The sequence below is a fragment of the Leuresthes tenuis genome, unplaced genomic scaffold (assembly GCF_036924035.1).
Source record: "Leuresthes tenuis unplaced genomic scaffold, fLeuTen1.0.hap1 SCAF_11, whole genome shotgun sequence".
Classification (NCBI taxonomy): domain Eukaryota; kingdom Metazoa; phylum Chordata; class Actinopteri; order Atheriniformes; family Atherinopsidae; genus Leuresthes; species Leuresthes tenuis.
In genome coordinates this window covers 35,537,970-35,564,783 of record NW_027325365.1, presented here as the reverse complement: position 1 = coordinate 35,564,783, position 26,814 = coordinate 35,537,970, and the positions used below count along the sequence as shown (strand labels likewise).

At 39.6% G+C, this 26,814-nt stretch overlaps 1 protein-coding gene across 3 annotated transcripts in view; it reads left to right on the top strand.

The window, feature by feature from the left end:
* Window positions 1-9,249: 9,249 nt before the first annotated feature.
* The window catches only part of uvssa (UV-stimulated scaffold protein A), a 67,213-nt gene continuing 49,648 nt past the window's right edge, over window positions 9,250-26,814 (top strand). For 2 of the 3 annotated variants that reach the window (XM_072396293.1, XM_072396291.1), the window contains exons 1-7: window positions 9,250-9,526; window positions 9,736-9,889; window positions 11,003-11,179; window positions 12,952-13,072; window positions 13,236-13,745; window positions 16,584-16,693; window positions 18,105-18,233. In XM_072396293.1, coding sequence (XP_072252394.1) covers window positions 9,417-9,526; window positions 9,736-9,889; window positions 11,003-11,179; window positions 12,952-13,072; window positions 13,236-13,745; window positions 16,584-16,693; window positions 18,105-18,233 — 1,311 coding nt within the window. In that variant the 5' untranslated portion in view covers window positions 9,250-9,416. The remainder of the gene's footprint in view (window positions 9,527-9,735; window positions 9,890-11,002; window positions 11,180-12,951; window positions 13,073-13,235; window positions 13,746-16,583; window positions 16,694-18,104; window positions 18,234-26,814) is intronic. The other variant, XM_072396292.1, reaches the window with a different exon arrangement.

The following is a 26,814-nucleotide window of genomic DNA, read 5'->3' as shown; positions in this document are numbered from 1 at the left end:
CATACGCTGTAGTTTTGAAAAAAATCTCCATAAACACGGCGTTATTTCCATAAATATCTACATCCACACAGATTCACTGGAAACGACTCAAAATGCTGTAGTACATACGCCAGGCCTGTATGTGGAGCTGTGAAGCCGCCGCAACAATACTCTAAAACCAGAAGAGGAGCCATGGAGCATGCGTATAAAGGCCACTTGCTGTTTACAAACAAGCCCCATAACAAAAGAAGAGAATGATCAGTAATATAGAAACATAAGGTTTTGTTGTAGCAGCCGTAATAGACAGTTGTTTCTGTAGTACGAACACAAGCCTGTAGTCTGCCATTGTTGTTGTTGTCATGACGCATCTAGTGATGGCGGCTGAGGTTAAAGGTTAGAGAGGCGGGCTTGTACGTCATTGTTTCTGAAAAAATTCACATTCACCATCCAGTCGACTCCGGACAATCCGGCGTTTTAGGATTTTCCCACTGTGGGACCCATTTTCAAAAAAATACTGGTTTCACGACTCAAAAAAGCCAGATTTGTCTGGACGCGAGGCCGAAAAGAATAGTATTTATGCGGATTTGACAAAAACGTACTCGTGTGGACGGGCCTTTAGACATATAGTTCCACTCACTATCTGATAAACAGTCTGTGTGTTTGATCAGTTGTAAAACTGATTTTGAGAAGCACTGCAGAAAGGACCGATGATGTGATACTTGACACGTTTGGTGCTCATCGTTCATTACATCATCTTTTAAAAGACAATCCTACATTAGTGTCCAGCTGCTGCTTGTGATCACAGCTGCAGCTGCTCATCCACCATAGCTGTTCTCTGTGGACATGCAGGCTTTTTCTGTTGCAGAGCATTTCCTTTTCTCTCAGAACGTGCCAAACTATTGATTTGACCACTCCTAAGCATTCCTGCTTTCTTTGTGTTTGCAGCCTAAGAATGACCCGTTTAACTTGCACAGAAATCCTTTTTGATTGCATGTTGTTGGTTCACAGCTACAGCCTCCAAATGTCCCACTTGGAGTCCACATATGATAAAAAGATAAAGCCCCGTCTGTCCTTGAAACAGTCATTTGTCCTGTTATATGTGAGGAGTCGCAGCAATTACGACCCATTGTTCTCAATTCCTTCTTCAAGTTTGATGTCAATTCCCCTAAAATGAGTTCAAACTGTAAATCTGCACTTTCAAACTATTTTCATCATGTAACTGTAATCATTCTGGTGTTTGTTTCTTCACTTTGGGGTGAAATACTTACATAAAATATGTGTAACCCACAAAAGTCAATCCACTCATGTATTTCGGGATTATTCGGGATAATAATATGTATTCTGTATCCACAAAAGGATGAAATGGTTTGCTGACATATCTAACTCATATCTCTAACTCTGTAAACATTTAGACATTTGTGCATCTCTCCATATGAGTTTGTGGTTTGTAATATATTTTTTTTACTTCTCTCCTGTTTGTGGATTTTTGTCCAGGTGGCACCACAGCTGACCTTTTTGACACAATTGGCAACCTCCACAAGACATATAAAGCTTATATGTATTATATATATAAAGTGTTTTCCAACTGAAATTCATGCATTTGCACATGGATTTGTTCACTTGAAACAGGTATCATGTATTTGTGAATGTCTTCCCTCAATTTGTAAGGTCTGTGTGACTTTTTTAACCTGCCTCAAACAAGTTTTGCAAAATTTTATCTAACTAAAACATTCTCGACCGATACACACAGAGACACACACAACAGTTGACTGGATGAGACGTGAAACCCCTCAGGCATGATTGGCTTTAGGCGGGTTTAAGTCAAAAGTTGTGGACAGGGTTGCGTATGGGTTGAGGAAATGACAAGGAGCTGGTTCAATGAGTGTTTAGATTTAGATACACCGTCGCCTCACAGCGAGAAGATTCCAGGTTCAATCTCCATTCTGAAGAGCTCCCCCATTCTGTGTGGAGTTTGCATGTTCTCCCTGTGTATGTGTGGGTTCTCTCCGGGTACTCCGGCTTCCTCCCACCGTCCGTCCCCTTAGAGTGAGTGTCAGCGTGTGTGGTTGTTTGTCTCGTTCGTCTCTGTGTGGCCCTGTGATGGACTGGCAACCAGTGCAGGGTGTACCCCGCCTCTCGCCCAATGACCGCTGGGATAGGCTCCAGCCCCCCAATGACCTAACCGACAGATTAAGTGGGTATAGAAGATGGATGGATGGATTTATATTCAACATTTAGATATATGATTTACATTTGAACTCTATAGATGTTGTTTACAAGTACGTTTACAGTGTTATTTTAGATTAATTGTCATTTTAAATGTGAGGAAAATGTGCTGAATATGAGGAATTTGAGACGAATGTTAAAAATGTGTAAGCTAAAACTTCTTAAATAAATGATTATATTCGGCTCCCAACATCAGTCTTCCCCATCAATGGATCCAGATCACCACCAGCTGGTGACTAGCTGCCAGCTCTGCACCTGTGCTCAGGAAGCCACGCGGACACAGGTGTGTTGATACAGCAGCAGGAAGTGAACAACCACCTGCGCAGCAGTTTAACGCCAGACGTTGTCGACAGGAGACCAACAGTGGCCCATTTGGCAAACAAAAGAGAAACTCTGAGATGGTGTAGTCGCTGTACGAAGTGGGCTCTGTAAACAGATAGTTTACTTTTAATAGCAACATGAAGGGGAATTCACCCTATATCATAAATTTTTTTTTTTAATTAACTTTAGATAAAACGCTCTTATCTATCTTTGTCTATCAACTTTTGAGACTTACTTTCTAAATGTTAAATGGGATCCATAGAGGAAGCTTAGATTTTTAAAAAAAGCCCCCAAAACATTTATGGCACAAAAAAAGACAGTGAGGGCTGTGTTGACCGCAGTATTGTTGGCTTGGATCGAGCCGTTTGCATCAAAAAATACATCACCATGGACCGTCGGTAAATGTTTCTACAGGTGCTTTTTTCTGTTGACATTAAAGGAATTTAAAATCAAATAAGCTGAGAATTAAGACCCTGACAGTATTCTGGACGATGATGAGCCTGATGTGTCCTGTACAGGAGGTGTCATTTCTGTTAAATGTGGCAGGTTGTTCAGGATAGCTTTTCGTGAACGTTGTGTTGAACACAGTGAAACTAACGACACAGCTCATACTGTCTAATAAGCTGAGCAGAAACACAACCAATGTCGAAACATCAGTTAAGATAATTCAGAAATTTTGTCGGCCAACATTTTCCAAAAGTGTTTTTTAAACAAGAAAGCCATCTATAAAGCAAGTTACAGATATTTATAAGCACTCTGTATCTGTACAAGAACACCTGCAAATGGTGGAGATTTAATTTAGCAGTTTACTAACATGTTTTAGTCACTTTTGTCGTAAGCGGTATTTCATCAGCACCAAAGAAGAGGAGCACAAACTAAAAAAACAAACACTACGGCAGTCCTCAGCTCACTAGTAAGGTCAGGGTTCAACTACCGGCTTGTCCTTGGGCAAAATACTGAACCCCACTGCCTCCAAAGCCTCCGTCGATGTGTGTGTGACGGAGAAAAAGCACTGTGCAGCCTGTAACACTGTATAGACTAAGACGTGCTGTATGCATGTGTGTGAATGTTGTAAAAGTGCTTTGAGTGGTCAGCTAGACCAGAAAAGCAGTATATAAGTGAAGTCTTTAAGATGACCATAAAGCGGTACCGACAACGATTAAAACAGGAAAAAAATTGGATTTATGCAAGAACATTTTTGTATTCTTATTCTAAATTTCTCTCACTTTATTCATATGAAGGTCTCGTACGAACATGCCAAGTCAGCTTCAACAAACGCTCTTAACTTCAGAAAAGTGTGTAAACGACCTGCATAAACATGATAAATGCCACCCATGTATTTAAGTGCACATGCCCGAGGATAATAAATTTACATACTCGACACCCAAAATAATACAAATATAAGGCTACGCTTCCTATCTCTCTTTTTTTAAAACAAACTTTATTCAGTGTTTGCAGTATACAAACAGAACAGTCAGTCATTCCAGTTCAAATTCAGGAACGAGAAAACATAATTACAGAAAATAAAAAGTAAACAAAACAAATAGGCAATAAATAAAATAAATAGAAAAAGAAACATAGTGTGACAGACTCCATCAAAACATTGTACATTAAGGAATTGCACTTCTGCCAGCTTACTAGCTGAAAACCTCAGAATGAACAGTCATCATTGATATATATTTCTTATTTGTAATCAGTTTAATAGACTTAAGATAGTAATCAACTTTAATCAAAAACAGCTTAAATAATGGAGCTGAGTTGTGAAATTTACATTTATGAATATGGAATTTTCCTAACAAAATATAAATGTTGACAATAGTGCATATCTTTTTTTTATGTTCAAAATAAGTAATAAAGTTTTTCCCTTCTATGTTGATTTTACATGTTGTTTTGCACAGTATATAGTTCTCAAGTTTTTTCCTCATAGAACAAGTGGGTTACACTTTCAGGTTCAGTTTTACAAAAGGTACACTTGTTATCAATTTTTAAATACATGTGTTAGATGGATATATGTTATGCAATAAAATGTAATTCTCTGATTTTGTTTGTGATACAAAATCTAAAAGGAACAAGTCAAGCCTTGTGCCAATTAATATTTACAAAAAGAGCATTCCAGAAAAACTTCCATTGTGGTGTTATTTTCCCAGCATTATAAAAACATTCTCTTATATGTTTATTAGTACTTTTTTTTTTTTTTACTAAAGATGTCAATACCATTTATATAAAAGGCATTAACAGTTATATGTTGCACAGTTTTGTTCCATTTTGTTATAGCTTTTAATCAACTCTATCATTCCATTGGGAATGGAGTTTATAACTGAGCTAAAGTCTTTAAATTTGACAGGGAATGCTTTTTCTGTAAGAAAATCTTTGTAACCAAGTAGTTGGTCAATAGTTTGGTCCGTATTTCCGGCAGTAAGTCGGATACGTTTCCGGTGAGAGTTGGACTCCGTCAGGGCTGCCCTTTGTCACCGATTCTGTTCCTAACTTTTATGGACAGAATTTCTAGGCGGAGCCAGGGGTTTGAGGGTGTCCGATTTGGCGACCTCAGAATCGGGTCTCTGCTTTTTGCGGATGATGTGGTTCTGTTAGCGTCGTCAGGCCGTGACCTTCAGCTCTCACTGGAGCGATTCACAGCCGAGTGTGAAGCGGCTGGGATGAGAATCAGCGCCTCCAAATCCGAGAATATGGTTCTCAGCCGGAAAAGGGTGGAATGAGGGAGATTGACGGGTGGATCGGTGCGGCGTCTGCAGTGTTCTGGGCTCTGCACCGACCCGTTGTTGTGAAGAGGGAGCTGAGCCAGAAGGCGAAGCTCTCTATTTACTGGTCCATCTACGTTCCCATCCTCACCTATGGTCACGAGTTGTGGGTAGTGACCGAAAGAACGAGATCAAGAATACAAGCGGCCGAAATGGGTTTCCTCCGCAGGGTGTCTGGGCCTCCCTTAGAGATAGGGTGAGAAGCTCAGTCATCCGGGAGGGGCTCGGAGTAGAACCGCTGCTCCTCCGCATTGAGATGAGCCAGATGAGGTGGCATCTGGTTAGGATGCCTCCTGGACGCCTCCCTGGGGAGGTGTTCCGGGCACGTCCCACTGGGAGGAGACCCCGGGGAAGACCCAGGACACGTTGGAGAGACTATGTCTCTCGGCTGGCCTGGGAACGCCTCGGGGTCCCCCCGGAAGAGCTGGAGGAATTGGCCGGGGACAGGGACGTCTGGGTTTCTCTGCTCAAGCTGCTGCCCCCCCGACCCGACCCCCGGATAAGCGGCAGATGATGGATGGATGGATAGTTGGTCATTTGAGTTTAATAAGTATTTTAAATTAATTATATTTTTATCAAACCACTTATGTAAATAGAGTGATTTACTCCTTTTCGTGACACATTCGTTGTTTCAGATGATGGATTTATGTGGAGAGAAACTATGTGAATAACATTGTTTCCATGCTAACAATGCCTGTTGATAAAACAGGAATGTCATAGAAAGTTTTAAAATTGGTTTGGTACAAACATTTAATTTCACATTTAGATTTATTTAGTTTGAACCCAGAGGCAGCTGAGAATTCATCGATTAATGAAATAGCATTTTCAATCTGATTTTTGTCTTTTAAGAATAATGCTGTATCATCTGCTAGTTGGGTCAGTCTGACTTCCTTGCCAACAATAGATAAACTTTTAAATACCGGGTTATTTAAGATATGTTATGACAGTAGTTCAACCACAATCAAAAATAAAAAGGCCCTGAAGGACTGATCTCAAAACTGGAAATCTTTTAGTAGTGTTTGGATATAATCTGTCAATATCTCTAAAACATTTTGATAGTTGACACAAAGTTTGGACCAAAACCAAAAGTTTAGAGTGCTTTAAATTGAAAATTATGTTCTACCGTATCGAAAGCTTTATAAAGATAAAGAAAAACAATAAGGGAATTACTATAAATATTGTCAGAGTAGTCCAATAAATCAAGGACAAGTCTTATGTTTGAACTGATGTGATGATTGGCCATAAATCCAGTTTGTGTTTCACCTATGATCTCTTCAAGATCTTTTTTTAACGTTTCATCATAGACCAATGAAATTATCTTATAATCTATATTTAAGAGTGTAATAGGTCTCCATTTTTCTATTATTAGATGGTCTTTGTCAGGTTTAGGTAATTGGGGTTACAACACCCTGTTTCATGCTTGTGGACATTTATTTGCTATCATTGCATTCCTCATATAATTCCAATCAAGGAACTACAATGATATTCCAAAAATTGTAAAAAGAATTCTACTGAGAGTCCATCGTTGCCTGGGGATTTACCTTTTTTTTTCTTTTTAAAGTATTCTGAGATAGTGTCAGGAACGGTGGAAGAAGGTAGGACCCAGATGCAGTCTTCAAAATTTAACAAAGGTTTCTTTGTTAACAGAAAGCGTGGCTGAGCCGGATTATCATAAATACTTAACGGTAGCAAAACAAGACTGTGGATAAACAACAAGACTATGATAAACAAGACTATGGATTTAACTTGACTGTGGTTAGCAAGACAATGATTAAATAAACTATGAAATGACTATGGCACGAAGGGTAAGTGAGGATTCTGCAAAGACTGGGACTGAACCTGGAAACTAAATCATGAGAGGATTCTGAAACAAATTGTAGACATGAAGGTGATATATACCACAAATCAATCCTAGATTGCAAAGATCTATTTGCATTACTCCAGGTAAACTCTTCTATATCAGAATTTAAGTATCGCCACACATCTATAATTGCAAGTTGTTCACAGATAAAGTCAGTGCTTTTAAATCTTGAATGTTGGATTGTTCTTGCCGGTACCCTATCAATAAAATCATCTGGAGTATCATTATAATCTCCTCCAAGAATCATGTGTGCTCCCTTGTATTTCAATTTAAGAGCTTCAAGTTTCTTACATAACTGCGTACACATAATTTTTGCCTGAGTTGTGTTATTATGATTGTACAAATGACCAACTATGAAGATGGTGTTATTCCATTTGAAAACCAGAATAATCCTTCTACCCTCATCTGAAGATAATGACTCAATAATGTTACCTTTAAATTTGTTAGAGAGGAATAGCCACACCTGCTTACTGTTGAGAGGCATGACAAAAATGACACTGATAATCCCACTGTGCTTTCAAAAATTTCACGTCATTATCACTTGAATGTGTCTCTTGTAAGAGAATCAAGTCAGCGTTTTTCGTTTTTTAAGAGATATTATTTTTAAGGAACTAAAATGTAAGTCTGCCAGGAAGGAAAACAAAAATAATAAATTGAACTGGATGTCTCTTCAGATAACTAGGAACTAGTAAAATGCGAAGATATAAACGGAAGATACTTTCAAAGAGGAAAATTCTAAATATTGAGTACCTTAAGTAAAATTATTATATATTATCATAAGATATATAAATGAAGTGTGCCAATTACTCAATCAAGTTGTTGTACCACTGTAGAAAGTAGGTTGTTAACTACACATAACGTAAATTGCATTAAATGTCACATAAATTAGATATGACATTATCACTCCCTTAAGAATTTGATTGCAAATCATAGACAAACTATACATGATATCGAAAAACGAATTGAAAAGTCTTGTTTGGGTCATCTAAATATGATATGTAGCAAACTTGGTGAAGATTGGATGAAATATGTGGCAATACAGACAGAAGATATGTTTAGCAGAAAATCCAAAATGTCAGCAAATTTTTACAGACACAAATGGGCGTGGACTATACCATTTGAATCGGCTTCATCCCAGGGACCTACTGTCCAAATACTTTTTTTTTTATAAGCCTCATGGTTCATGAGTTATAAACCAAAAGGTAAAATGCTTAATATCTGACCATGGTGCTATTGAGTATGACTGAATAATAACTTCCTGTGACACTCTTAGCCTGGTAATGACAATATTGACAGTATTTGTGTGTTGTTGTATTTGTGTGTGACAGTATTTGTGTGTTGTTGTCAATATTCTTTGGTAATCCGGACTGAAAAATCAGAGATTGCAATTTTACGACGGTCCCTAAACGCCCCGTTTGCCTCACTATAGTCGGAAGGAAATTCAGCGTCGTTACTTTGAGTTTTTCCTACAGCCACTGAGGTTGGTAAGTTGATGAGACCTGTGAAATGTCTGGCTTACTTCTCTCTACAAAATACCAACCTGGAAGAAATTGGCGCAGTTTTCATGACGCTATTTAGGTTAGAAACAGAAAGAACAAGCGAATGTCGAATATAAAACCAATTTCACTTCGCTAGTCAGCCACTGGTTACACCTCCCATTGACCTTGTTATATATAGAGTCAAATTAACCTTCGATTACTGCATAATTTAAGTCAAATAAAATAATGTCAGCATCATTATGGGGTATAATGTATATATTTATTTATGATATCTTCAAAGTAATTAAATATATAATCCATTAGTCAAGCAGACTTGATTCGAATAAACAGCGGACTGGTTTACGTGACTCCTGACAGGTCTTGATCACTAGTAAATTCTGTTCATATCTGAAAGAAAACTCAAAATACCAAAAAAAAGGTGAATGCGCAAGTTCTCTTGAATTACTCGTACGCACGACTTAAGAACAAATCTGTTCGTACGAGTGGTTCTTGAATGAGGCCCATTGTTTTTTACTTGATATATTTAGGTGCTTTTATTCTGAAAATTCGGAACCGGTAGTTGTACGTAACGGAAATGAAGTAACCATGAGAGGGTGTTGTTTTGTAAACGGTACCGGATAGCCAACCTTTATTAACTGGTACTCGTCGTAGATGGAAAACAACAGCCCGTATTTAACCGAGATTGTGTCGTTTTAAGCGGAATGATCAGTCAAAACTTCACTCCAAATCAACAGCTTTTCGTTCCGTCTGTGTGTACTTCAGTGCCTGGTGATGGAGTTGTCCCGGAGGGAACGGCTGTCAGAGCTGGTGGAGGAACTGACCACAGCTGGACAGCTACTGCTCAATCAAGACAAAATGAAAGAGCTCAAGAGGATCTGCAAGTATGACTCACACTGGTATAGAATTAGAGGTTTGATGTGTGGGACTGTGATTCCTTGATGTAGAGTATTATCAGAACATTGAGGTTCATATTTGAACTTTGAACCATAATGAATCTGTTAAACATTCAACTGTCTCACACAGATATTAGTCATGTCATTGTTTAATTGAATTAATCACAGATTATTGTTTGTCCTCTTATTTGTTTTAGAGTATCGAATGACTGCATAGACCAAGTGTACCACTTAGTGATGTCCCAGCTAAACCAAGAACATGCTGAGATCCGACTATCTGCATTCCAAATAGCCAGTGAGCTCTTCTCCAGGTCCCACCACTTCAGGACAGTATTAGTGGACAACTTCCAGGTAAATCAGTATCTCTCATTTAATCTGGGCCTATTCAAGTCACACTTGATATTGCTGCACCCACATTCATGTGAGATCTTTATTTCCTGATCATATTTTATTTCGGATATGGTTAAGTCATAGATACCTATTCAGTTCAGTTAAATTTTCTTTATATTGCATTAAATTACAACAAATATCATCTCAAGGCACTTCAAAGATACAATCCAGTTCAAACCAATTAGAATCCAACTCATTGCCTATCCCGGCTGTCATTGGATGACAAAAAATAAAATTATTTTTATGATTTTATGATTTGGACTGGGAGTGCCACTGTGTCTTGTGAATTGGTGAGTCATACACAATCGGTGTGTGTGTGAATGAGAATTAAGATTTTTTTTTTACCAACAAAACAGATATTTTGCGGTATATAGGTATTTTTATATATTTATTATTCTAGTTATTGTTGCGATAAAATAAGCATTTTCTAGCCTAAACAATTGAAAACAATATTTAAAAAAAAAATAATTAAAACGTATTAAAATAATCTAAATATAATCCGTAGTTTACAATAAATATAAGGTCACTAGTTTGCAGATTTTTGCCTATCGTGGGGGCTTATGGAAGCTAACCCCTGACCACATTTACCACTTTTGGCAAGGTCATACATTTAACAAACTACAAACTATTTAGATGACTCTACCACAAACCTTAAAATGACACTTGTATACTTAAAATGGTGGCAATTTACCTAAATAACAAAATATTGAATCAGCGCAGCATAGTAATAGCTACCTGAAGTGTGTCTGAATATTTAGTCAGAGTGGAATAACAGAGTGCCTGCAGGGGAACACTGTAACATTGCCGTGTTTAACCCAGTCTGTTGAGTCTGCTTTACATGGGGAATTTTCCACTACACCCCAGTGATAATTGAAGCCATGATTAGGGAGCCGACTGTAGAACAAGAGTCCTAGTCGCCATATCCTGTCCAGCCAGTGCGAACGGTCAGCTCAGCATGCTTACTTCATAAAGAGTCTGTGGACAAACTGTGTGGGAAGTTTGGAGAAAGTTTTTTTCTTTTCTTTTTTTGGTTGAGTTAGATTTGCTGTAAAATAGAAAATATGATTCTTACAGGATTTCCTGGAGTTGACAGTAGAAACGAATACAGAGCTGCCCCTCCCTCCTCCTAAAGAGGTAGCCAGGAAGCTGCGGTCTCTGGCCATCCAGACTATCCAGTCCTGGCAAGCCTCTTATGGCTCTATGTATAAGAAGCTGGCTCTGGGCTACCACTACCTCAAGCAAGTTAAGAAGGTGAGAAAGATGTTCATTTCCTGTCTTTATTTTAGTTATGTACTTTAAAGGGGAGGACTGGAGGTCCCTGGTATACCTCTATACAGTTTTCCCATAATGTCAAATGTTCCACCTTACTGACTGAGAATTAATGAAGGAAACACTGTCAGTAAATGTGTTTCGCAGACAGTACGCTCATTTTTGCTTGAGTGGGTAAGTTAAGTAAAAACCCCAACTGATGGGGGTAATGAGGGGTGTTTAAGTGGAACATAGTAACCTTGTTATTGTTGACATCATTGCTGCAGATCACTTACAACCACTCACCTGGATTTATTGTGGAGGCACAACTCATTCATTTTAACTGTCAGTTTAACAGTCAGGCTGCAGACCATATTTTGTGCTCAGTTTTTTGTCTGTGAGACAGTGTGGAGGCAGATAAACATAACAGAGCTCCTTTCTTACAGTGCAAAGTGCTTGAATTAAATGTTAAAATGTTAAGCAGTCAGAAAGGCTTATTCAGGCCTTGGCAATATCATACGTCACCACGGTCTTCACTTCCACTGCTATGCCGACGACATCCAGTTTTCCATCTCCACCAAGTCCATCAGCGCTGCAACTCACTCCACTCTCACCAACTGCCTCACTGATATCAGATCATGGATGCACACCAACTTTGTCCAGCTGAACTACAATAAATCCAACACGATCATCATCGGTCCCAAATCACTCACCAGAACCACTGACAACTTCTCCCTCTTCATTTATAACTCCACCCTGTCCCCCTCCCCACACATCCGCAACCTCGGAATCACCTTCGATAGCAACCTCTCCTTTGAGCAACACATACACCACATCACTCGATCTGCCTTCTTCCATCTCAAAAACATAGCAGGCCTACGCCCTTCACTCACCTTCTCAGCTGCTGAAACACTCATCCATGCCTTCATCACTTCCAGACTCGACTACTGCAATAAGCATTCTTTATAGTACATCATCCAAAGTCCTCAATAAACTTCAGTACATGCAGAACTCTGCTGCCCGCCTACTCACCCACACCCGCTCCCGTGACCACATGACCCCTGTCCCACAACACATCCAATTCAAAGTCCTTCTCCTCACCCACAAAGCCCTCCACAACCAGGCTCCCTCCTACCTCACTGACCTGCTCCCCTGTTACGCTCCCCCCCGCAGCCTCTGCTCATCCGACGCCAACCTCTTATCCTCAGGCACCCGTACCAAGCACCCAACCTGGGGAGACAGAGCCTTGTCGCCCCCCTTCTCTGGAACTCTCTTCCAAAATACATCAGAGACTGCACCAATCACCAATCTTTCAAAACTTCACTAAAAACCCACCTTTTCAAAACTGCTTTTATATAAATAACTCTGTACGCCCCATCATCTCCTCTTGCATATATTAATCCTGCTATTGTCTTTTAACCTGATTTTAACATTTGTGTGTAAAGCGTCTTTGTGTACCCTTTTAAAAGCACTCTATCAATAAAATGTATTAGTATTTAAAGAAATTAGAAGTACTCTGTAAAAACAAAGAATTATGAATTAGATATTCAATAGTGGACAGCACTGGTTGTATGGAAATGTGAGTTCACTCTATTGTCACGTTAGGTAACTTCCAAACCATATGTTTTTGTCAAAGGTAAGAGGATAACAGGAACTGTTTGACCAAGTCAGTATAGATTGTTGAGTTTTCCAGACATTATGTCATAGCAGTATTTCTATATCTAAGCAGTATCGTGGTTTTCTGTCATACTAGAGTGAACTTTTCTTGTCTGTAGGTGGACTTCCAAGATGCTGAAGCCAGAACGATAGCAGAAAGAAGGAGGGAGGAGGAGAGACAGAGGAAGCTGGAGAGGATCTACAAGGCGAGAGTGGAGGCAGCAGCCAAGGACATGGAAGGTAACACCACACAAGTTATAATTGTGTGGAGTGTTTGCTGTCTTTCATATTCCTACTATTATTTGATAATTAGGTTTCTTATATATGCATAAATCTTATTTTAGTTACCCGAGTTTAGTTACAGTCTTATTAACAGAGCATCTTTTTTTTTTCTTCTGGTCAGAGTCATACCAAGACATTGAGGCAACACTGACAGAGATGGAATCATGTGTGAAGTTACTTTTCCCTGAGTTTTGCCTCACAGATTTCCAGACAAGCAATAGCAGCTGTTTAAACTCCCAACCTGTCAGTGAGTGTCCATCAGATGATGAAGAGCCCTGCTGCAGCAAAAGGCTGACAGATAGCAGGAGAGAAGGAGAGAGACAAGAGAGGGAGGGTGAAAAGAAGAGCACTGTGAGGGAAAAGAAGAGGAACAATGCAGAGGAAGAAAGAGGTAAAGAAGACCAGGAGAAAAGGTCTGAAGAGCAGGAGCATTGGAAAGTAAAGAAGGATGATGATGGGGAAGAGGACGAGAGAAAGACAGGGCAGGGGATGGGAGAGCAGAAAAACAAGCATGAAGAAGCGGAAGGAAGTAGTGAAGAAGAGGAAGAAGAGCCTGTTGCTGAGGACTTGTTTATCAGGAACTCTGGCCTCATCTCTCACTCCTACAGTCTGGACCTGAACCTCAGTCCGGGTAGGTACAGCTCACTTATACGTTTCTACACTGAAGGCCTGTTTGTACGCCCCACACACTATGTTACCTCTGATGCTACAAATTCATAATGACGCGTTAATAATTGTTAAATCTCAAACTCATTCCAATTTGTCAAACTCCCACTGGCATCTGGCTTAAAACGTCTAATTGGCTGTCAGTCACACATCACCCTGCAGTGGTGCCTGCTATTAATCAGCTTCATCTGGCATTTCTGGGAATACAACACGTGGTTGCAAATACTAGTTTTCACTCCGGCTGCTTTGTGATTTAATACTTTTATGATAATATCACTATATATATTTTTTTCTATTCAGAGAAATAAATATGATAAAACATTAAACAAGACAATAGATTAATCTTGAACTCACAAGATGAAATGAAGCCATCAGTTAGGCATCTTGATATAAACCTAGAGTCCAGAGGCTGTATTCACAAAGAATCTTGGGGCTGAAAGTAGCTCCTAACTGGCAAATTTAGGAGCAACTCCTGAAAATAATGGGCTTGTCAGTCTCAAATTTAGGACTCCTCATTTTTTTTCACTAATAGCAATTCACAAAGGACAAAGAAACTCTAGGAGAGCTTAAAAGTCCTCGAAAGGACTCCTAATTCAGTAAGACCTATTCACAAAGAATCAGAAAATGGCTGTAGTGAGACAGAATAACGTCCCCGACTAACAGAAATAACCCGATCAGTCCGTAGACAAAACGTTTGGCAACACTACGATATTTAGCAACAGGAAAAATGCAACTTGCAATGCCGACAATTTAGGAATATTGCAACCATCAGTCCGCCGTACCATAAACCAAACCATCACTACGCTCTCTAGACCACATATCATAAAACAGTTTATCCGGTTTCCTTTGGACAATCAGCAACTACACAGGATCAAAGCCAACTTTATGGCAATTGCAGGCAAGCCTGGTGTGGTCGGGGCCATTGACAATAGATAGTAGACGCGGAAATGTTTGTCAATCGAAAAAAAATCCACTCCATCAACACGCAGGTTGTTGCAAAATGGCCTGGATCTGCCCATGGTTCGCATATTTTAATGGAGAGCGAACTGAGAGGCACCATGAACCTCAGTCAGCCGTGGTTGTTGGTTGAAAGCCATATCATCATCGCAAGTTCATGAAACTTGGCACATACTTGGCACTGACGACCTCATACGTATGTAAAGAATATCGTGTGTGGCAGGAGCAAAATAGCTCTGTCGCACCCTCTACAAATTTTCTAAAAACCCCTTGCATTGGGTTTAGTTTTGCGTAGGCTGGCAAAATTCGGTACACACCTTCGTCATGCCCAGACCCACAAAAAAGCCTCATGACGTCATGGCGCTGGGGCCACAGGAAGTCGGCCATTTTTAATTAATTGAATTTAATTGTAATTTGCCTTTTTCCACGTCTCACATCTGATCGAACTCCTCCTACAGATTTAATGCTACCGGCTTCAGACTTAGTCAGGTTACTCTTAGGCTATGGGGGATTAAAATAATGTTTTCCAAAGTCTGAAGGGTGTGGCTGTGGCAGACGCTCAAAGACGACTCGCTACTGCTCGCCACAAAACACAAAGTCACTTATAACTTTTGCATACATTGTCCGATCTTCACCAAACTTCATAGGCTGCACTTGGGCTCCACCCAAACTTACACATGCTTATAGCGCCACCTACTGGTGGCTAAAAATGTCACTTTTTACGCCTAGCGGTACTACGCCTGACTGAGATTCTCACATCCTGCTCTACACTTGACGGACGGCTGTGCGATGCACATCGAACGGAGTCCAGCGCGTACCCCGATGTGCACACCTGCGAGGGCCCGTTCATGGCTGCTTGCAGCTTTAATTCTTCTTCTTATTATTCTTTTACAGTGCGTTCATGTGCGTGAAAACTCACCAATTGTGTGTGTGTGTCAGGCCTCGTGTACACTACCTCATAGTGAAGTTGCTTCAAAGGGACTCTGTAGCGCCCCCTACTGATTCACTAAATACACGTATTGTCGGGGTTAGTTTTGCGTAGCCGGACGAAATTCGGTGCACGCCTTCATCAGGCGGACAAAACAACCTTGGGACTTCATGGTGAATTACTTTTAAGGAAGAAATCCTACGTAAAATGTTTTAGTGCGAGTTAGGAGCACTCCTAGCAGTAAGATAAAAAGCTTTGTGAATACGGCCACAGGTTTCCAACAAATAGGCAGTGATGCCAGCATTTTATGGACTGGGTGAAATTTAAGACATTCATCTTGCAATCAACCAAGACGAGAAGTGTAGAGTGCCCATCCACTGTGAACTAGTGGATAAGATAATCAGCAGTAAGTTTATAATGGTGTTTCATCACCAAACAGGTACTTCTAAGACAATGTTTCATAAAACCATGCTGAAGAACTGTTCCTTTTCACTTGGAGCTAAATAATGCAGTCTGGGGTTATATAGTAGAAATAAGGGCTGCACGATATATTGAAACTTTATATATGTCACGTATCAACATGCACAATGTCAATATGACAGAAGACGGCTTTGACTGGATTCATGTTAGGCTGGAAACCTTTTTCATGGCAAACATTTTGATATGAAATAGTAGTGCAAGCACGTGTTTGAATGAGGGCTGCTGTTTTGCATGTTTTACATCTAACCAGCATGCATATAGCCGCCATTACTACACATAAACTAAACGTCCTATAGTAAGTATTTGTTAATGCGCCACAAGTCATGTCATTATCATGATATTCAACAATATCACACGGTGCAGCCCTATAAGTCATGAAATAATTACCTGAAAAATGAAGATGCTGTTTTTCTGTTTCTTCTGTTCTTTAACAATCAGGTCTTCATGTAAAGGCGATGGAGGATAATGAGCCAGTGGTTTCTATGATCGTAGAGCTCCACAGACTTGTTATTACAAAACACCTACCAACTGTTCAGGGCTGGGTTCAGGTTCGTACACACACCGATTCAAATATACACTCACCAGCCATTTCATTAGGTACACCTTTTCAATTGCTTGTTAACACAAACGGCTAATCAGCCAATCGCATGGCCGCAACTCAGTGCTTTTAGCCATGTAGACGTGGGCAAGACAACTTGCTGAATTCAAACCGAGAATCCCAATGGGGAAGAAAGGGGATTTAAGCGACTTTGAACATGACATGGTTGTTGGTGCTCGAAGGACTGGTCCGAGTATGTGCTGATCTGCTGGGATTTTCACGCAAAACCATCTCTAGGATTTACACAGAACGGTCCGAAAAAGAGAAAATACCCAGTGAGCGGCAGCTGTGTGGACAAAAAAATGCCTTGTTGATGTGAGATGTCAGAGGAGAATGGGCAGACTGGTTCAAGATGATAGGAAGGCAACGGTAACTCAAATAAGCACAACCAAGGAATGCAGAACACCATCTCTGAATGCACAACACATCGAAATTTGAAGAAGATGGGCTACAGCAGCAGAAGACCACACCAGGTGCCACTCCTGTCAGCTCACAACAGGAAACTGAGACCACAATTCTCACAGGCTCACCAAAATTGGACAATAGAAGATTGGAAAAACGTTGCCTGGTCTGACGAGTCTCGATTTTAGCTGGGCAGGTCAGAATTTGGCATAAATTACATGAAAGCATGGATCCATCCTGCCTTGTATCAACGGTTCAGGCTGGTGGTGGTGTAATGGTGTGGGGGGTATTTTCTACACATCGGGCCCACATTGGGCACCAATTGAGCATTGTTTAAATGCTGCAGCCTACCTGAGTATTATTCTTCTGATGGTTACTTCCAGCAGGATAATGGACCATGTCACAAAGCTCATATAATCTCAAACTGGTTTCTTGAACATGACAATGAGTTCACTGCACTCCAATGGCCTCCACAGTCACCAGATCTCAATCCAATAGAGCATCTTTGGGATGTGGTGGAACGGGAGATACCCATCATATGCTATCATGTCAATATGGACCAAAATCTCTGAGGAATGTTTCCAACACCTTGTTGAAAGTATACCACAAAGAATTAAGGCAGTTCTGAAGGCAAAAGGGGTCCAACCTTTTACTAGCAAGGTGTTCCTAATGCAGTGGCCGGTGAGTGTATGTTCATGCCACAAAGCAGCACATGAAAGCATGTGACTATTTTGTGTTCAGGAGTACTGCAGTGGCCAGTGCCATCATATTGCATCACTACCTGTGCTGCTTGTTTACTCTTCTTGTGCCGCCAACACACTTTTCAAGCACATTCCACAAATGTTAGATGAGAGAGTAAAGGCTGGATCAGTGCGTTGGCTGTTTGTGGTGTGATTTAAGCCATTCTTGAGTAAGTTTTTTACAAATTGTATTTCTGCCTTTCCCTTGCATGTATTCAGGTTTTCACCAAGTCCCGTGCTGAGCAGCAGCTGTTGAGAAGAGCGCTGGATCTGAAGAAGTCTTTAGAGGCTGCACTTCAGAAACACAAAGAGCTTCATATTGACTATAGCACTGGAGTCTCCAAACTGGTGAGTTACATGGAGTTTTTTTGTATTTTTTTTGTAAAATTGATTAAACAGAAAGTCATGGTAAAAAAACAAAACATTTTACTTTCAGTATCAGATGTTTGATTATATTAGGATCTGGTGATTGTTGAGGCAAAAACACGTCACTGTTGTATGATTCATCCTAGTTTTTAACAATTTTATCTTTATCATCTTGAAAGATGGCACCACTTTTGAAACAGTTGGTCAACCGAAACTGATACTTCTTTGCAATATCCATACCATGCAGTGCTATTATAGGAATGAGAGAATTCCTCATGCAGCCATTCAAACTAACACATAACTGCCTCCCTACTTCACTGTTGGCGTCAGGCAATCAGCATTGAAGGCTTCATTAAGTCATCCAAACAGAAATTCATCTTGGACAGCTTTGGTAAGGGCAGCTCTTTCATGGAATGCAGCTGTGCTGAGCTTTCTATATATTGTTTTGCTCGATACTGACTTTGTAGAATGTTGGTGGTTTAGCCCTGTTGTCACTTTCATACACATTTTACTTTTAAAACTCTTTACAACTCAGTTGTTTTTATTTTCCAAGGCCCCAGTCATTTTCACTCCAACAACTTGCTTTCGTTGAAAGTCATTTTAACATCTACTGATACACAGAATGCCAACAAAGAAATATCTTGGCTAATACATCTAGTACAGGATGTCTGCAGTGTATGAGGATACGATTTATTCACCTGTTTCCTGTCTGGATGTAGTTTGTTACTCTAAGCAGATAATCATGAAAAAACATTTGGTACTGGTTAATAAGAAATTTGAAAAAGAATGACTTTTAAGCACTTTCAGTCTCTTTTGCCCTTGTTTATTTTCTTTTATTTCATTAGCTAGTTGAGTGTGGTGCCAGCAGATGGCAGCATTGTATTGCGCTTTTCTAGTCTATCTGACCACTCGCGGTCCCATACACTCACACCCTCATACAGTACGCTACACATCACACAAACACTTTTTGTTCTGTTCTAATCATTCACACAAACACAGATGGACACATAGTTCAGTGTGGGGTTCAATGTGGAGAAGTTTGGAGTGGAACCACCGACCTTCCAGGCGACTGCTCTTCCTCCTGAGCTACAGCCGCACCTGAATGGATCAGATGGAAGCATGACACTGTGTTTACAACTGTTTCCTTGTCTATCTATATTTAAGTGAAGGGTGTGGCCCATGTGAGACTTTTGAAACCAGGTGGCCATTTTAGGTGAGATGGCCTGTATGGCCTTGTTTTTGCTGTCATTTTTCTGTGATTGTCGGACTGTTTAGGTGAGTTTGTCTGCTGAATCTGCTGGTGTGTCTTTTCCTGCCTCCACCTCTGGCACCCTCTATACCCCAACCAGGTTTTGAATCCCATTTCTACTTATCTTTGCCTCTTCTATTTCTACCCCCTACCCCAACCAGGCTTTGTATCCCCTCCCTGCTATGACTGGTGTGCAGTTGGTGAGAGGCTGGGGCAGCTTGTGATTGTGGAAGAAAAGATGGTTGTTGTGGTGTGAGGAGCAGTGATGGCTGCCATTATGGGAGTGACTCTGGGACACTATACGAAACACAGATGAAAGGATGACCCCAATGACATGCTGGCCAGCGCTGCTCAGACCAGTGAGCTGGGATTATAGGGAATTACTCAGCGAGTCTGGTCCACTTTTTTCTTTAGCACAAGTTTCTTGTGTTTACCTTGAATCTGATTACATCAGTGTATCACCATTAACTCTGAGATAGGAATGGTAAATCACACGTTAAAAATATGAAATAGTTTAAAATATGAAATAGTTTAAAATATCTTCTTTTTCACCTTTGGAAAGTTTTCTTGTATTTGTTTTATACACTGAAAAAATGCAAATCTGAGTTTTATAATTTACCCATAAACATTAAAAAATATCAAGAAAAAGGATTTAGGATTGCATAAACATAGTCAATAGTCTGTAATAAGTTTGTAAAAAGGACGGTGTGAATTAGATTTGTTCTGTTTGCCTCAGACAGGCCCAGTTTTCACTCGCACCATCTAGTGGTTATTAGCAGAAGTGTAGCTCCTGAACTCGTCTGTGCTCAGTTGTGATGTTCACTGCTGGATTTCAGTCAGCTGTGAAAAAGTGGAAAATGAAAAGCACCTTCTCTTTGAAGGGCACTCAAGACTGTTACTGAGCTGCAATAACACAAGTTTGATTATATGTTTTGAGACCTAATTCTAGCAATTGAAATGACAAGTGCAAGTTTATTTGGCTTTTTTGCCATGTATTGTACACATCGCATTGATTGAAAGGCCTCCTTGCTGTTTGTTATGGATGTGCATGGCTCCAGAAGTGCCCTGTGCCCAGTTTCTGTTTTCTTTTTAGGAGTTATTTCTTGCTTTCCTATGGGTATCTACAGGAAAGTGTCATAACAGATAGAGGGAGTATATTTATACTGAAGGCATTTGGGAGAAGTGAAATAGTAGCAAGGCTCTATAGTATATAATGCATCAGAGACCGAAAAGAAAAAACTGGGTAGCAAAGGGGGAGGATGTAAGCATTCGTTCACTTGACTATCACTAAAGTGCCCTTTGGTCCCGACAGCTCAGAGGTCCACCTTACTGCCTCTGTATCCACTGAGCTCAGTGTTGTCATTCTGCTGTTGTTGAGCCCAACCAAAACAGAGGCACCTGCGGTCCACCTATAGATGTTTTGAATAAATATGCCGTGATCGGATTCAATTGCCTTGCCTGTTGGAGAAGGTTATATTGGTGCTGAAATGTTCTGAATTTCAGATGGGATGTTTTGTGCATACTTGAATTGCAGAGAAACACAGAATATATCTTAGAGATTGACAGCAGGCTGCTGTTTTGGGTGTTAAAGGAGCAATGATGCAAACAGCTTTATGTATTTAAAAAAAAAAAGGTATAAAAGTTGTAGCATGTGAATCCATCTTTAGCTGAGCAGAGCAGCAGCAGAGTGACAGTGACAGAGCGGCAGGCGTCTCGCTCTGCCTGGTTATCACTGTCAGGGACCAGTCTGCTGCACCAGCAGCCCCAGCACTGCGATAACCACACAACTTACAGCCCCTTTATCATAATTAGCTTTTCCTTTTTAGCCTTAAAAGGTCTTCCATTACTGGGTCCTTCTCTATCGGGCTGCTGACACACCACACGATTGCTTTCTCTCAGTGGGCCTCTCAATATAGTCTCCTGTAACAGGGGAGCAGCAGCATTATAGAGGCAGATAGACAGGCTTATTTTTTGGGTGAAAGAATAAGACACATGGACACTTGAGCGAAGATGACGTTGGAAGACTATTGAAAGGTTATGTTCTCAGGTTTGACTGTGCCACGTTTGAGCTCTGATTATCTGAAGGTTTATTGTGGGTCACATTTGATAGAGCCAACGTTTTCTTGCACATAACAAAATTTAATGGTCATTCGGCAACTAAGCAAGCCCAGCATTTTAACTGAATTGAGTATAAATCATAGCTTGAAATTTCATTGGAATAGAATAGAAAAATACTTAATTTGTATATACATTGGTACACATAGTAGCTAATGTATATACATTAACTTGAAAAAGCAACTGCAGGATGTTATTTTGAATTATGCGAAATACAAATGATGTGAAACAAATTGTCCAGCTAGCCAGAAATAAAACTAGGGACTTATTGCTCAGATCAGAAAAATTCATCTATGGGACAACTATTTTGTTCAAATAAATGGAAGTGAGTTTGGTTCTCATGTATCTGTATTTGTCATTTTCTTCTTTGTCTTGGTACATGCTGCTTCTGTCAAAAAGATTGCAATACTATTTACTGTGGAATTTGCACTTCTGGGTCCTGTAGTATTCGGCTGTCATATGTGTCATCAGTGTATTTTGTTCAATATCGTTGCTTCTGTGTCTTTCATGTGAAAGATTCAAGGATGAATTAGCAAGTACCTGAGCACTTAGCTGAAAAATGATGCCAGTTTATCATCTAAGAGCAGGTCTCTGAAGTGCTTTTCCAGAAAAGCAGATTCTTGAGTGGCAGTCTAAAAAGATGGTTTGATGCCGTTTTACTGAAAAGAGAAAAAGTATGCGGGCCAAAGTGCTCTCTGAATTGTGCTATATTCTTAGGTTGGTCAACCGGGTTCTGAATTGGTTTATGGAGTGCCGGGGGAGAGAGAATCCAATGACAGCAGAGATAGACAAGTTGGAGCAGATGTTTAGCTCTATTGCCACCCAATCAGATTGGCCATGAAAGAAAGACCAAAAAGCTACTCAACACAAATTGGCTTCCCAGAAGTGGAAACAGACAGTTGGAAGAGCAAGGCCAGCAGCCGTTAAGATTCAAGATTTTTTAATCGTCGTTATGTTTCTGGAACGAAACAAAATTGGTGCTCTAGGTGAGAAAAATTAAAAGGCATAAAAAAGAATAAAAATACTTATAAAGAATGAAAATAAGTATAAATGCAGAAATATATGTATGGATTGTTTATATTGCACTTGTAGTTATTGCACTGGAATGGTTAAGAATGTGAGAATTATTGCACTGATGATAAAGCAGCATCAACGTTTACAGAAACAAAAAGTGCAGTTAGTGCAAAGAACCTTGAGCAGTCTTTGATGTGCAGCAGGCGGGTGTGAAAGAGTCTGCAGGGGGTCCAGGTGTGTGTGTGTGTGTGTGTGAGCCTGCTGGGGGGAGGGGGATGCACAGATGGCTTTCACAGCTCTTGGGAAGAAGCTGTCTCTCAGCCTTGTGGTTCTGGAGTTTATGAACCTGTATTGTTCTGGTTTTTGCAGGTGCAGCTTGTTGAGACGTTGGTGATTATCCTACCAGATAAATTACGAGATTTTTGAAAGAAGCTGGGTTTTTCTTTTTAAAAAAGGGGTAAGGAATTAAAACGGGCAAAGCTTGAAAAAAAGCTATAAATATCTAGGTAACACTGTTGTTTTTAACTCTTCTGATATGCCCAACTGAAGATTTGGCTAAGGAGGAGCATTATGTCAGTCAGCATGGTTGTATGCAAATGGACTTACCGTAGTTAGGCCATTTAATTGGACCACATTCACTGGGGAGAGATTGAGTTATTAACCCAACTGTATCTGATGCTGTGGACTGTGAAACAAAACTGTTTAAGACAATCTGCTGCTTCTGACTTCCTCTGTGGGACATCATGGTACATGTAAGTACAGCTGAACTCACTGCACAGACGTTGCCTTTAAGTTACTGTAATGGTGATTTTGTCAGATGAGGCCGAGTTTATAAAATCAGGATTTAATAGAGCAGAGTGACAGTCTGGAAATGCTTTAAGCTTTTTCAGTCCCAGTTCCTGACAACAAAAAAAAAAGACAGAAGAATATGTGAATGAGAGCAGCTTCATTGGGAATCCAGCTGATTTAATATACAATCGCACAAAAAAAAAGCAAAACGAGAACAAGACTCAACTTTTGAGCTTGAACAGAGCGCTTAGGCCAGTTTGAGTCTTGCTGAGTGTATACATGCAGAAGTGATCTGATCCCCAACCACATTATCTGGGTATGTTAGTCCATTTTTCAGAAGAAAATCTAGTTTTGCTCAGACTAACACAGTATTATTTTTCTAGCGTCATGTAAATGTGCTTATTGACTGCTCAGGTTTGGTTCTTTGTGTATTTTTTGCACTTGAAAAGCCTACATATGAGAACTTGTTCCTTACAGTCCTGAAAGTGAGGTCTGAAATACATGCATTTAATTGGAGAGCTCACTTTTGATACAGTTCATATTCAGAAAACTGTCGGAACTGGTTAATTTTTGAAAAAGCAGAGGACAATGAGGTGATGGAATTTAAGACATCTAGTGTGCGTGATCCAAATCACAAAGAACTGACTGTAGTCATAGGATGTTATTGTCACATATTCTGAGCGTATTACTGAATTCTGGCAAAAATATATGACAGGTGTTGAGTGTAGTTAAACAAGAATTTAAAATAAGAATTTGGCTTGATAGAAATAACTTATCACTAAACTTTGATAAAACACACCATGATATTTAGTAACAAAGAAAAATGTATGAGTGCTCCAATTATTGTAGTTGGTGTAAAAATTAAAAGAGATAGAGAAACAAAATTTTTGGGTGTCACGATTGATGAGAAGTTGAGTTGGAAAACACAAACTATACAAAGAAGAAATGATCAAAAATTATTCCTCTACTACATAAAACAAAAGTTGATAGATGATAAAGGATTGTACATTCTATATTGTTCTATGATTGTTCCACATCTGACCTATTGTGTTGAAATATGGGGGAATGCATGCAAATCATTTTCTCATTCAGTTTTTATTTTACAAAAAAAACCCACATAAGAATAACTAGTAGAAAGAATTATAGAGAGCATACAAAACCATTACTCCTTCAGTTAAAGTTGATGAAATTTCTTGTTGACTACAGTATTCTCCAAATAAAGTTTAAAGCACATAAAAAAGTATTTCCAATTAACATCCAGAAAAAAATTGAAAAAAGCCATAACTTCAAAGGAACAGAGATATTTAATAAACCGAGACTCAGAACTAAACTGAAAGAACATTGCATCTCTCTGAGAGGAGTCAGTTTATGGAACAGTCTGAACAAGGAAACCAAAGAGGCAGGATCAAACATTGGCTTATTTGTTGTTGTTGTTCTTCTTCTTCTTTTTCCATTTCTTTTTTGCTTGGACACATAATATGATTTAATCTGTAAAGTGATTATTGAAAAAGGGGTAGACAACATAAGTTCTCTTCTGTCTGCCCCCTGTCATTCAGCAATTGCATTATTGTTTCTTTTCTTTTTTTTGTTTTAACTTAAAAAATAAACAAGCATCAAAAAAAGAATTTGAAAGAAACACACAATTATTCAGATGTATTTGAACGCTGCTCACTACAGCAACGTAACAGTCAGTAAATGACCATTGTTCATTACTACACCATTTGTGTAAAATCCAAAATACTTCCAAAGACTCTTTTTCAGATCCTTTGGTTTAGTGATTTACCTCGCTTTGCTCAATAGTTTCCTCTGTTTTTGAAGCAAATATCCCATTAGCAACATTTGTATATTTCACAGAGAGGTTAGGTCAGGTTAGGTCTAGCTGAAACTCAAGATTCCTCTGCTGGATCAGAATCAGAGGGCACTACTTCTATCTGTCTGATGGCTCGATCTATGCAGCATATGGTCTGAAGCACTTACGGACGAATATTTGAATTAAAACCGATGTTTGAAGTGAACCTGCTTTCTAACACCTGACAGTTCTGAGGGGTATGATGTTGGGATGCAGAACATTTTTCATCACTTCATGTTTTTTACTTGGAAAACAAATTTCTCTCTTGATGTTGTTGATCCTGCAAATAAACAACTGTTTCAGTGACCTCACTTGTGGCAGCTCTGACAGTATATGTCATGTTCTTTAGAATAGTGAATGTACTTGAAAGTAAAATTCTTCATGCTTGTGTTGAGCGCTGCCAACTGAAACATGCAGACTTATTTAAACATATCTGTTTTTAAGAGTGCATTTAGTCACTCTGGGCTCAATTTATACAGGCCAAGGCCTTGTTTACTGCTGATAACCCACCTTATCACTGCACAGTGGATGTGGCCACCCATTCTTCACTGCAGATAAACAAAGAAAGACTGCTCCTCTATTTCTTTCTTCCAGCATTTCTTCCTTCTCCTGTGTACATTTAGTCTCTGAATGGGACTCCTTTATTTTAACTTTATCAACAGAAGAAAAAGAGGAACATGTTGACAATGAATGCACTTTAAAGAGTTTTCAGAATTCTTATTTTTAGATACAAGTGCACTGACACTGGTCACATCGGGTGGCGTGTGCAGAATGTAATGATATTTATTTTGGCTCCCATGTTAATAGATTAGAGAATCTATAGGCTGTGTGAGACATGCATCTCAGCTGTGAGACAGCTGCCATTTTAAGCACCCGGGAAGCAGTTCTTAGCGAAATACACAGTGATAATTTTTTCTGTTGTTCATCATATTGAACTCATATCAGCAACGATACACCTTCCTGTACAGCTTACCTGTTGTAATGATGAATGACTTTAAGTGAATTTTGTCACCTGAATTTGACTGTTTTCACTTTTTGAGTTGCATCTATCGCAGATTACACAAAAGTGTATTTGAAGTCATTACCACAGGCATGCAGTGTTTAAAAAGAGCTCAGCAAGCAGTTATGGCACTGCAGCAGAGGTTGTTGAAAGGTGTGAATACACATATGCAGCACTTCAGCAAAGTATACACAACACACACATTTCCTGATGTGAAAGTCGGCCTGAGTAGAGTTGACTCACTGACTTTGTTTCATGTGGACACTTTGATTGCTTGGCTGGAGATCTTTGGCCAGTCACTGTCTTAGCCAAAATGAATTCACATGTTGAAGGCAGTAATGTGACAAAGCTGACTGGAAGTGTTGATAATGACTCTGTTTAGGAACCAAACCCACTTGTCACTAATCGTTGATTAAATTAACTGTCATACCATAAAAATGAGTTGCATTTGCTCACTGAATTAGCAACATTGAAATTAGGGCTGTAGCGATACACTAATCTCACAATACGATACGATACATGGCAATCAACCAACAAATTGATACGT